Below are 12,742 nucleotides of genomic sequence, written 5' to 3'. Positions count from 1 at the left end.
GTAGGCTTCGGATATCCAAGACAACTCAATGAACTTATTTGTCAAATGCAAAATTTACCCAGCCTCCTGAGAAGCAGGGCAACAGATAAATAGCACGCAAGAGCCTACGTTAAAAAAAAAAAATTACTAAGTCTTCAAAGATAGTGAAATACAGCTTCCTAACCTTTCCAAAAACACAACGACACGTTTGCACGTCTCTTTTACCACTGTTTCCCTCTCCTGACACCATTCCTCGGTCCCCCCCTCTTCGCCGAAGTGCCCTTTGTGGGACGGAGGGGAAAAGAAAACTCCCCACAGCAGCGGCGGGCGAGCAGAGGCCCCATCCTGCAGCCGCCACAAACCTGCCCGGTGGCAATAAGCAACATTTATCGCTGCCGACACCAGCGGCACCCAAGCAGGGCTGGTGAAATCCCGAAATCCCTTTCCGCCCCAGTATCTGAGATTGCAGCTGTGGAGCCTGATGGCAAGCGGGCTACAGCTGCCCTAAGCCCGGACACCACTGCCACAGGCCTGGACAAGCTGGGGGATAAGGTGGGCTCCCAAAATGTGAATAAATACCAGCAAACTGTGGAGCCACCGTGGCTGTGTTCCACACACCCCACCTGGGACCTCCACACCCCACCCAGGACCCCACATACCCTGCCCAGGACCCCAAAAACCCCATCTGGGACCCCCACATCCCACCCGGGACCCCCACACACTCCGCCTGGGACCTCCACACCCCACCCAGGACGCCACAAGCCCCATCTAGGACCCCCACATACCCTGCTCAGGACCCCACAAACCCCATCTGGGACCCCCACATACCCTGTTCAGGACCCCACAAACCCCATCTGGGACCCCCACATCCCACCCAGGACCCCCACACACTCTGCCCGGGACCCCCACACCCCACCCAGGACGCCACAAACCCTGTCTGGGACCCCCACATACCCTGCCCGGGACCCCCACATACCCTGCCCAGGACCCCCACACCCCACCCGGGACCCCACAAACCCCGTCTGGGACCCCCACATACCCTGCCCGGGACCCCCACATACCCTGCCCGGGACCCCCACATACCCTGTCTGGGACCCCCACATACCCTGCCCGGGACCCCCATATACCCTGCCCAGGACCCCACAAACCCCGTCTGGGACCCCCACACCCCACCCGGGACGCCACAAACCACATCTGGGACCCCCACATACCCCGCCCGGGACCCCCCCACAACACCTGGGCCCTGACCCCTCTGCCCCCACAGCCCAACTGCACCCCGAGCCCGCACCCCACGAGTTCCCCCCTCACCGCCCACCAGCTCCCCCATCTCTGCCCCCCCCCCGCGCGCCCCCCTCAGCCCCCATCGCTCCCCCTCCTCTCCAAAGCCCCCCCTCACCCCCGCACCCCATCTGCGGCCCCGCACCCCCGCCGGCCGCAGCCCCCCAACCCCGCTCTCCGCCCCGGCCCCGGCCCCGCCACCACCGACCTGGCGGCCCCCGCTCCGCCGCCGCCCGCCGCCCCGCCGCCGCCCCCCCGCGCCGGCTCCCGGCCGCAGCGCCATCTTCCCGCTCCGGCCCCGGCAGCGGCTGTCAGCTGAGCGGCGGCGGCTTCCGGGGCCGGGCCCAGCCGCGGCCCGCCCACGGCCCCACAGCCCCGGCCCGCCCACGGCCCCACGACCCCGGCCCCACGGCCCCACAGCCCCGGCCCGCCCACGGCCTCACAGCCCCCGCCCCGGCCCGCCCACGGCCCCACAGCCCCGGCCCGCCCACGGCCCCACGGCCCCGGCCCGCCCACGGCCCCACGGCCCCGGCCCCACGGCCCCGGCCCCACGACCCCAGCCAGCCCACGGCCCCACAGCCCCGGCCCCACGGCGGGAACCCACAGAGCCGGGCGGGGACGCGCGTCGAGGCCTTAAAGGGGAGAAGGAAGCGTTCTAGGAAGAACGCTTGGTAAATCGAAGCTGTGTGTTGGGAAAGGCAACCTCAGGAACCTGAAAACAAAAGCTTTTCCCTCAAAAAGTGCCGCCCTGCCACCCCAAACGTCAAGGGGACGTGGGGATGGATAGCCCGGGACTGACCTGAAACCCATCCCCGGCTGAGGGGCACTGCAAAGATTACTTATCACATGGTAACTGTGCCGGCCAAAAACCTCAGAAATACCGTAAAATAAGCGCTCCTGACGAGGTGCGGAATGCCTCCCTAGGCTGTTGCGCAGAAGCGGCTCCCCTCTCTTCGTAAGGTCAGCCAAAGCTCACCAGAGTCCGTGACAAAGCGTGGAAATTCAGGAGTTGCTCCTCACCCTCGGCAGAAGGTGTTGGGTGTGCCAGCTTTTCAGCACTTCACAGCCAGTAAATCCTGAGCAAGGCCGCTGCTTAAACGTCTCGTTACGCTACTGATCGGGGTCAGAAATCACATTAAAATCAAACCCGGCCTTAGAGAAAGAGCTAAATGAAATTTAAGCTCTCATTTTAAAACTAAGCCCCTCAGAAAGAGAACTAGCATCTTCTAGCCCCCTGCTATAACAAGACACAGATGCTCATCACCGAAAGCTGTTCTCTCTCCTGTTACCACTATTTTAATAAGCACATCTACCCTACATAGTAGCAGTGCCTTTAAAGGCAAATATTGGTAATTTCTCACTCAAATTGTTAAATGTAGTCCACGTCGTATCCGTCATCAGTATCTTGCAGCAGGCAACTTGGTATTTATCAGAATATAAACTGCATTTTTATTAAAATATACAGGCAAATTTGCTCATAGATGTCAAAGCGAAGACACTAGCTCCTACATAACCCAAATAGAAGATGCAATTCTGCAAACAAAGCAAAAACAGGTCAGCTTCAGTCCAGCTCAGGAATAAGCAGAAGAGGATGCAGAGCCTTCATCCATTTCTCACAAAACTCCACAGTCATCACTTGGGCAGAGCGATTAACAGTGCCCCGCTCTAACTGAGTTATACCGACCTGGGATCCATTTCCAAACTGCATCAAGTATGACAAAGCAGGAAGACAATCCTGCACAGGAACGCTTCCTTAAAGGAGGGTTAGAGTTGCAAACGAGAAGACATTCCTGCATTACCGGAATTGTGACACAACATTGGACTGAGAACACAGAGAGCAGACGAGGAGGTGGAAAACGCGAGGAGCCTGGCTTTTTTGTGTAAAGCCGGCAGACTTGTTCCATCAAGGCTGTACAGACAGACAGGCACCTGTGTGAGAATCATTTATGACTTTGTTTATTCTGAGATTTAAATATGAAACAGTACAAAATTACTAGAGTTTACAGATATGTAAAGTATTAGTTATTTCAAAATGATTTCAAAGAAGCAAAAAAGTAGGAGGAGCAAGGCTTTAGTTTCACATACAGTACAAGTGGGTTTGTTCCGTTTTGCTTTTAAAGTGTCCGGGGAAGTCTTTGACAGCCGCATTTTATCAAGCCTAACAGTAAGCTTTGTGTGTTTTCTGCCACTGAATCTTCCTGCAGTCTGACAAACATACTAGGGTACAGAACTGACAGTATTCCCAAGGAGTAATACAAAACTGCGTGACAGCAACACAAACAGATGCTATTTTTGAACTATTGTTCAGAAACACAAGGCATTTTGCAAGAGCACACTCTTTAGCTTCTATAAGAAGCATTCAGGAATCCTCTACTGGTATTTCAGTAGAGCCTTTCTTGCATGTAAACATCCATCCTCACCCAGAGGGACACATAAGAAATATTTTTCTCCCTTCCCCTTTGCTGCTATCGTCGTTCTTCTGTTTGTCAGTACGGACACAGGCACCAGCCCCAGCTCAGGAGTAGTCTGCTGCTATTCAGCTTTTCGAAACAGTCTGTGATTTACTGCCATTTTTATCTTCTTTAACTTCCTTTTTTCCCTTAATGTTTTCCTTTGCAGCTTTCCTACAAGAAACACAGTGGAGACCAAGACACCTGAACATTATATATATATATATAAAAGATGAAGTATATAGCAGTGACACAGACATTAGTCGCTTTACAGCTGAACATAAATCCTTCGGAAGCAACACTCCAAAGTGTGGGTAATGGTGTTCTTTATGACCACTTCCACTACACCAAACTGCTACATGCCAAATCTTCTGTGACCTCCGGTCATTACAACTTAACATCTGCTTCTTGTATTAATACTCCACGTGTTAAAATCAAAGCCGTCCCTTTGCCAGAAGGGAAGCAGATAGGTTCTGTGAAATGACAGCTGGTCTGAAGTCTGGCTTTAAGGCCAGTGGTTTAAACTCAGCTCGCTATCACCCGATACATGGCACCATGCGAGGCAAACTGGCAGCATTAATCCCATTTCCAGTAGGCAGGTACTGAGACTAAAACTTCACCATCACTAAAATCATTGTGACCGGGTGGTCCACCCAAAGAACTTATTGGTTATTCCAGAGGAAGGTTGCTGGCCCTTTTCTGGATAAACAGCATCTCCTGTTGAGAAAAACCTACTTACGTTTTTCTTTTGGCTTTTTTTAAGAAGCACTGAGGGGTGGTACAAATGGATTCTCTTGTCAATGGCTTCTTAATGAATTTCTTCTTTTGTTTGCTGAGAACGACATTTCGTGAAGACATATTAAATTACTTTAAAGGGCAAAAATTAACATCCAAAGTAAATAAAACAGATAATGAAAACCTTGACTGGTTGTTCGGCATTTATGGGTCTGAATATATTTTCAGTGTTGTTTATTCCAAGATTAGTTCAGCCACATTATCTCCAAGACATTCAAACAAACTTTGTTTTAATATATGTCTAATATATATAGAAGGATTTCTAATTTCAGAAACCACTACAAGTTATGAAAAAGCGTGAAAAGAAGCACTAATTAAAAAAAAAGTTATCTGTATACATACACCAATTTTTCTAAAGGTAACTCAAAAGAGTAAAGTATCAGAAGCCCAATTCATGAGTATGGGCCTAGGAAGTCTGAAGCAAATTTCAGGGAACTCAGAGAGAAAATAGTTAGCTCCAGGAAAACCTTAAGTTGAGAATTCTTTTTGTTTCCATTTTTGTCCAGGTAAAAAACTGCCATGTCTGCCCTGTCTAAAATTCCTTTTGCAGCTAAACCGCAACTCTGTTGCAAACAACCAGATCTTTTGCAACCCTTACACACCCAGCACCGCTCATGCAGGCTTTTAAAATGGGAAACAAACTAGTAAAGCATTCAAATGAACATACCTTTGCAGTTTGGGGAAGTGTTTTATGTAGTCTGGCACAGGACAGCCAGCTCGCTGAATAACACTGGCTATACTGGAAAGGAGAGGAGGGAAGACATTAACTATGGCAGCGAGTGCTTGGACAATAGATAAGCTGCTTCTGCAGAAAACAGCAATCTGTTGGGTTCTGTTGTGTTTTTTTTAAGCAAGAAATGAAGACACAAAAGCAAGTTTGAAGTAAGGTGAGGAAGAAACAAAAAGACACAAAAGGCTTAAATGAAACTAATGACTCCATTTGGATAATTTAAACAAATTGAAACTCTAGGCGAGTACAGCCTTCAAGGAGATGAAGAAAAAGCAGTAAGCCGAAACAGAGAATCGTACCAAGAAATTCTGGACACAAGCAAGTTAAAGAACCTAAAGCATAGCATGAGGTAGTTGCGCTGTCTACATGGCAAATGATTCAGGAAAACCAGAACAAGAGCAAAGTTATTTGTAAAAGACTGTTGAGCCTGCCCTTTAGCAAGGTTCACATCAGAATAACTGAGTTTCACCGAAAGGTGCTACCAAGTAAGCCATCGCGTTGTCACTCCTGGCAACGTGACTGGAAGAAGTGAAAGGATGCTAGTTTCTCTCTTGCTGCATTACTGAAAGGCTTCAAAAAGAAACCTTAACATTGAAATGTTCTCAGTCTTTCCCATACTGTGGTACCACCTTGCAGTTCCACCATGTTGATACAGAGTTCTCCATTTCTAAGAGCTTTTTTTACAGCAGCGTGGGGTTTCCAGAGCATGGCAATGCTGTGCTTACGAGATGTGTGGTACCAGACACAACCATATGGTTCAGCAGTACGCTATACGAAACACAGAAAACATTTTTGCTATATCATGTTTCCAATTTACCTCCGTAATAAAGGTTTATCATCTTCTGTAAAGAAAGTGACTGCTTTTCCTGTGTGCCCTGCTCTTCCAGTACGACCTGACAAACACAAATTGCGAAAAGAATAAAGATTTTACTTCAAATATCTCCATTTATTCTATTCCCCTTCACAGCCCCAGCCTCCCGGTGTGTGTTAGTACACTAAGCACACTACTGAGCAGCCGATCCCCAGAGATTGTTCCTATTGAATGAAAGCACAGGTATGTCTGAAGCGTCTAAATATTTAAGGTTCATAGAAGACTGACAAAAACTAACGCAGTTTTACTGGAAGTTGAGCCAAGATATAAACTGGCTCAAGTGATGTAGAAGCCAGTGCTGCAGCAACAGAGGAGGCTCGGTTTCAGGATTTTTGCTCGTGCACAAGAGCATCTACATTAAAAATCTAGGAAATGAGAAAAAGAACATAATTTGTGAGCAATCACTCACCTATCCTGTGGATATATTCCACCGCGCTCGTTGGCAAGTCATAATTAATGACCATATTCACCCCTTTGAAGTCAATCCCTCGAGCCAGTAAGGCTGAGCAGATGAGCACCCAGATCTTCCCCGCTCTGAAACTGCGTACTACGTTATCTCTCTAGGAAAAGGGGGGGGGGGGGAAAAAAAAAGGTACTTGGAAACAGCCTAATTAGCAATTTGAGAAAGGAGGTGAACTTGTTTCCTGAAAGTTGTCATGATGTTAATGAATAAAACTAAACCTCTAAGCAAAAACCTGCAGTAATTTACTGTCAGTTACCTCAAGTTACATTAGAAAGAAGGGTAAAGGCAAGTGTTGTAAAGTGTTTCTTGAAAAGAACTTCTATCCCCCTACCTGTTGCTGAGTTTTGTCTGCATGGATGACATCCACGTTGATGCCTTCGTAAATAAGTTCATGGAAAAGCTCTTTAGCCCTCTCAATAGACTGTACAAAGACCAGGACCGGAGGAGCAAAACCCTGCAAGAGAATAAGCTTGTCTGAGGTTCAAGTCCTTTTCCTACCATTATTGGCTGCAGACACCAAGCTGCTAAGGAGACTTAACCAGCCCCAGTATTTTACACCTTAGAGGATTTTTTTTTTTTTTTTTTTTTGACTTGCCAAATCTTTGGGAGTCAGAACTAAGCAAATTCAACTCCATTGCCTTTGATGGAATGGTTCGTAAGCATCAGGCTGCATTTTAATCCACAGAAACAAACAGATTTTTTTCCCCACCCAATGTGAAGAACCCATTCACACTGCCAAGTAAAATTAAACAGACTTAATACAAACTGCTCCGAAGCAAGACTCAAATATATAACCAAGAATGGGAAACACTCTCCGTTTTCATAGGTAGGGTACTTACTCTTCCTCTTGTACAGCAGATTTGGACAGTGGTTTTACATGTGTCACAGAGAAATCTTTGCCCTAGGAAATTACGAGCCTCTGACAGAACACACAGCCCAGTTCAGAAGCAAGCAGAATGTACTCAGCCTCTCCAAAATACCTTTTTAACAAGCTCTCTCATTGCCGTTAGTTTTCCTGTCTCAGATCCAACAAACAACAGCTCTTGTTCTACTGTCTCTGCTGCAGAGTTTCTGAAACCAGAAATCCAACAGAAGCGTGCTACTGTTAGAGTTTACTTATAAACACTAAAAACCATAAAATATTACCTGGTGAATGAGAAATATTGCACGACAAACTTTTTTCACCAGCACATGATTCTAACTTTAATGTTTATTTGATGATAAAGTAATGGGTAAAGAAAACCAACACTTTCCCCAGTAGGTGAGAAAGATCTGTACGCCTACACAATTTTTTCTGGAGACAACCAACCTGCAGTACTAAGACTAACAACAAAGACATACAACCAAGCAGGCTGATGATGCAAAGCAAACAAATAATTTGCCCAAGAAATGAAAAAGACCCATGAGAGAGTCAGGGTACAATGGTACACCTACCTTGCTCCAACAGACACCAGAACAACGCTGTCAAGGTTGAGTTTACACCACTCCTCTACATCGTGTGCAAAGGTTGCGCTGAACAAGGCTCTCCTCACCAAGTGGGACGTGCATGCCAGGAAGATGGAGGCCAGCTGATCTCGGAACCCCGACTTCCCATCTTCAAACAATTTGTCTGACTCATCCACCACCAGCCACTCCACACTAGGAAGAGAGAGGTTTTCTTTTCAGTAAGGGTCACTCGCGGAGAAGGCAAAAGTTCCAACAGACCATCACGCACGCAAGGACGATGCGCACATCTGCTTTTCAGTGGCAAAGCTAATAGCAAAGCCAAATTTGATAAAGACTCTTGGTACCTGGTCAAGTCTATTGCTGGAGGATCTTGTTTCAGCAAATAAATGAGTCTGTTCGGAGTAGTAACTAGTATATCTACAGAAATGGGGCGGGGGGAGAAAAAAAAAAATAGCAAAACATTAAAAAAAGACACAAAATAAACCAGACTAACAGAGCCCCGAGAAACACAAGTTCCAATCCAGTCTGCCAGAGGTACAATTTAACAGGGTCCACTATCAGGCTCACTTCCTATTTCTCCCATTCCAGCTACATTTTTTTTTAGTGTTGAGCAATAGATTGCACGTCTTAAGTGGTATTAACTGATCTCTTTAAAACCACACAGGCCAGAAGAGGAAAGTCAGTGACATTTTTTACATTTTCAGAAGCACTTCACGTAGTTAAAACAATTACCAAATTTCTTAGAAGACTTGGGCCCAAACTTCTTTGCTGCTTCAGCTGCCTTGTGGATCATGTGTATTCTGAAGCCCGTCCCCTCAGCCAACTTCACCAGCTCCCGATGTGTCTGAAAAGGCAGCAAGAGACTAAGTTTTCAAACCAATCCAGTTAGCTTTGCTGACCAGAAAAACTGCAGGAAATTGCCAAGTTAGCGTTTCAAACATCACCCTGACTTCAGTGTTAAGAGAAAGCTGTCTGGTCTTCTGAGCATAATAAAACACAGCTTTCTAACACACGTTTTTCACTTGAAAGTTCTCACAGATCTGACTACCATATTGTGACTCTAAGGACATAACTCCCATAAGGCCCCTCTCCCATTTGAATAAAAACGGAACTCTGCCAAAAGTTGCAATTTTTATTTCAGTTTAATAACAAAGCTTCAATATGAAGCTTTTGGTTGAAATTCTGTGTTTGGGGCAAACAGACAAATCTCTCGTAGCAAACTCAAATATGAAGGTAGGTATTAAGAACACCTAAGTGTTGGGCAGTTTTAAAATGTGATCAAAGAATCTTGAGCCTCTAATCTAATTATCTGGATTAGACTAAGATGCTAGATATGTAGCTATTTCCCAGAAGACAAAAAGACACGTTTAAATTAGCTTTTTCTGATACCTGAGGGTAATAAAGGAAAAAAATATTTACCAAGCTGCTATTTTACTGATTCAGAGTGAAAACTTTGAAGCGCATCAATATCACAACAACCCCTTTCCCCTCAACACATACCTGGCTAGCAAGTTCTCGGGTAGGCGAGATGATCAGCGCTCTGAATCCTTTGTTCCTAGGCTGTTTCAGATGTGTCAAGAGAGGGATACAAAATGCCAGCGTTTTTCCAGACCCAGTAGGAGCTGAAGCTAGAAGTTCCCGACCCTGTAAGAAAAACAAGAAGGGTGTTCTATTTTACTACAAAAAAAGAGAAAAAAGAAAAACCCCACAAAAATCACATTCACCTAAATATTAATGCTACAAACTAACCCAAAATACCTTAGTAACAGCACAGATCAAGAATATTGTAATGACTAAGTTTTGAACTCTGATGCAGTTGATGTATCTCTAAAGCTGAGCAACTAGCCACTGCCATGACCCTAAAGAGAGGCCGCTCTCCCAAGTTTGCCACAGTCCCTGCAACAAAACGCAGTACCAGAAAACTCACGTGAAGCATGACGGGAATAGCCTGCATCTGGATTGGTGTTGGGACCTGGAAGCCAGCAGCTTGAATATTCTCCATGATTTTAGGGTGGATTTTGTATTCCTTCTGAAGTTGATCAAACGTGGCAATTGGGTCAGGAAGATCTGTTCCTTGAACATTTATCTTGTGTTGATTTCTGAAGCGGTTTATCTAAAAGGTAAAAGACAAACTCTTTCTTTCTTTGACAGCATAAAAATAAACATATATGGATTCATCTCCTGGTTATTTTCCCCATAGTCGGTCACCTTCCTCCCAAGAGAAATTACCATTAATAAACCTCACTTTTCAGATGAAACAGCCACAGAAACCAAGTAATCTGTTGCTACATTACAATGCTGTGGTCCCACCTTTTCTCTTCTCAAGCGTTCAACTTTTTCCGCAGTAGGTTTTTTGTCTTTTGCATCTTCGAATTTTGCTTCCAGAGAGGACATCCACTTTATTCCATTGCTTTCTGACAACTCTGGCATTGATGCCGCTTCTGGAAGTTTCCAAAAGAAAAAAAAAAAAAAAAAAACACTGAGATTTCCATTAGTAAAACCCAATCAAAAATAATTTGGTAAAAAATGTGACCTCAAAACCTTTTTTCTGTCATTCTCACTAAAGTTCATGAAGACTCCAGAAGGACGGCAACCACATTCTCAAGCCTTAACACTGAATCTTGGCCCAATTATTTTGTCAGCTCTGACACAGGCCGGCCAAAGAACCCAGAAGCTTTTTTTTTCCCCTGGTAAAATGACCTACACTACCTGCAGATTTACAGTAAACTGAAACAAGCAAGAAGCACGAACTACATCAGAGCATTCTGTCTGGGACATGCACGCATATATATATAAATACCTCGTGTCTTTTTCTTTTTTCTTTTCCCTTCACTGCTTTCTGCAGTTCTTTTTCTCTTCCCTGCCATCTCTCCGGCGTTACTCCCTGCTCCATCGTCCTGCTGGTCTCCACCCTTCACCTCCTCTCCAGCCCCTGCGAGCCCCCAGCCTCCCTCGGCAGCGCCCAGAGGGGCCCCCTCCTTGCGTCCGAAGAAGTCGAGGCTCTCCAGCGAGTCGCTGCCGCCGCTCTCCTTTATCACCTGAAGGAGAGAGCAGGGAAAACCGTGAGACGCCCCGGCCAGGCCCCAGCGCCCCCCCGAGCGCTACCGCAAGGCCGCGGGTAGGCCTGGGGGCCCGCCGCATGGAGGGGCCGGGGCCCGGCGACCCGCGTCGCGGAGGGAACGGGGCCCAGACCCGCCCCGGCCGCCCCCCCGGTGGCGCCGTACCCCGAATCGCCGGGCATCCTGCCTGAAGCGCCTCACGTCAAAGCGGGCACCGGCACCCAAGCGCCGAAACAGCTCTTGCACCTCCATGCTGCCGCACGCCCAGCGCTCCCCGCGGCGCCCCCGGAAGTAGCGAGCACTTCCGGGAGCGCCGGCGGCGTATCCTAGCAACCGCCCCGCGGCGGGGGGCATGGCGCCGCGTTGCCACGGCAACCGCGCCGTTAGGCTTCGCCGGGCCGCGCTCCGCTCTAGGCCGCACCAGGCCCCCGGGGCACCGGGAGAAGCCAGCCCGCCGCGGGCACGGCCGTCCCCACAGCCCGAGGGCGGAAAGCAGCTGCAGGGGCCGGCCCCAGCCCCGGGGGGCTCCGGGCCAGCAGCGCGGGGGTCTGGACGGGGCCGGACGGGAGGGCCCCACAGCAGGGGGGTGGTTGTTGATGGTCAGTTTCCTTTTTTAAAAAAATTCTAATCATCTGCATGAGGTCTAAACGAATCAGAAATACCGAATCCGGCGTATGAGCCATAAAACTGTTCTACATCTTTATAGGCCGAGCGCAGCGTTTTGTCCTTTTGTGTATTCCTGATGGCGAGTTAATTGCGCTGACTGCTTCAACTATTTTTAAGGACCGGCTCGGCTGAATAAGAGGACAAAAGCTTTTGTGGGAAGTTTTTGTTCGCACATGTCTGGGCTTTGGTGATTTACAGTATCATTAGCTGGTCTCAAAGGACTGACCTCTCTTCTATCCATCACAGCGCCAGCAAGTCGAGATTATCAGCTCCGCTGGGCACAGCCACTCTGCCTCTTAGAGATGCAAACTTGGGTCCTAGATATTTCTGAGGAGGCCAAACGGTGGCTTATTAGCACTTTTCATTGCCTGCATCATCCCTTGGGTTATATTCTCTTCGTGGATTGACAGGGAAGTCCCTTTGTGATCTGCAGCAACCGTCTCTGCCTTTCCCTGTGAAAGCGGAGGAATGTCCTCTCTTGGTTTCATTCAAATCTATTTTGTTAAAAAACACTTAGGGCTCAATCTGCACTACCCTCCCAATTTTAAGACCCTCATCGACGGAGCATTCCAGCATGCATTTGAGGCGAAGCCAGTTAGCAGTCCCAGTGACACCTAAATTAAAGGCAGGAATGTGCCCGGTTAATTTGTTTAATCCTTGATTTCCCCTGAAACAATCCGGCCTCACAACTACGCTTGAAGAATGAAACGCTAGCGGCAATGGCAGGAGCAACCTTTGCATAGATTAAGATCAGAATTTAATTCATGTATTTATTCATTATGGTAAACTGTGAGACCCAATAGTACAGGTAAGTCTCCTAGTACTCTGTATCAGATCAAACAATACAGGTATTTTTCCTGGTGTTCTTGAAGTAAAACAAACAGAAATCCAATTAAGCAACAACAGCATTACAAAAACTGTTTTATGCAATAAAAGTCTCAAGGGCTAAACGCTTACATCACCGAGGTTCGAGCGCCCTGAGAGATACAAGCAACGGCTGTTCCT

General features: G+C 47.5%; 1 protein-coding gene across 2 annotated transcripts; it reads right to left on the bottom strand.

The window, feature by feature from the left end:
* Positions 1-3,311: 3,311 nt before the first annotated feature.
* DDX52 (DExD-box helicase 52) lies at positions 3,312-11,323 on the bottom strand. 2 transcript variants are annotated; one of them, XM_075719802.1, is made up of 16 exons: positions 11,237-11,323; positions 10,973-11,050; positions 10,813-10,924; positions 10,323-10,453; positions 9,940-10,125; positions 9,513-9,656; positions 8,745-8,856; positions 8,357-8,429; positions 8,001-8,204; positions 7,547-7,637; positions 6,898-7,020; positions 6,513-6,663; positions 6,050-6,125; positions 5,170-5,241; positions 4,447-4,539; positions 3,312-3,881 (listed from the first exon to the last, which is right to left on the bottom strand). In XM_075719802.1, the coding sequence occupies exons 1-16, from the start codon at positions 11,321-11,323 to the stop codon at positions 3,794-3,796; spliced, it is 1,821 nt and encodes a 606-aa protein (XP_075575917.1). In that variant the 3' UTR covers positions 3,312-3,793. The 2 variants fall into 2 exon arrangements, with proteins under 2 accessions (XP_075575917.1, XP_075575916.1); XM_075719801.1 differs by having other exon boundaries at positions 10,813-11,050.
* Between the last annotated feature and the right edge of the window lie 1,419 nt (positions 11,324-12,742).

Source organism: Pelecanus crispus, chromosome 12 (genome assembly GCF_030463565.1).
Source record: "Pelecanus crispus isolate bPelCri1 chromosome 12, bPelCri1.pri, whole genome shotgun sequence".
Taxonomy (NCBI): domain Eukaryota; kingdom Metazoa; phylum Chordata; class Aves; order Pelecaniformes; family Pelecanidae; genus Pelecanus; species Pelecanus crispus.
Note: the sequence above shows the minus strand (reverse complement) of the source record. Positions and strands in the feature narration are given on the sequence as shown.

Coding starts and splice junctions, on each gene's coding strand:
- DDX52 (XM_075719801.1), bottom strand. CDS start 11,323: ATGGAGGTGCAAGAGCTGTTTCGGCGCTTGGGTGCCGGTGCCCGCTTT. Junction 6,664..6,897: donor CAGACAAAACTCAGCAACAG/GTAGGGGGATAG, acceptor CCCTTTTCCTAG/AGAGATAACGTAGTACGCAG. Junction 5,242..6,049: donor GATAAACCTTTATTACGGAG/GTAAATTGGAAA, acceptor TCTCCTTTCCAG/TATAGCCAGTGTTATTCAGC.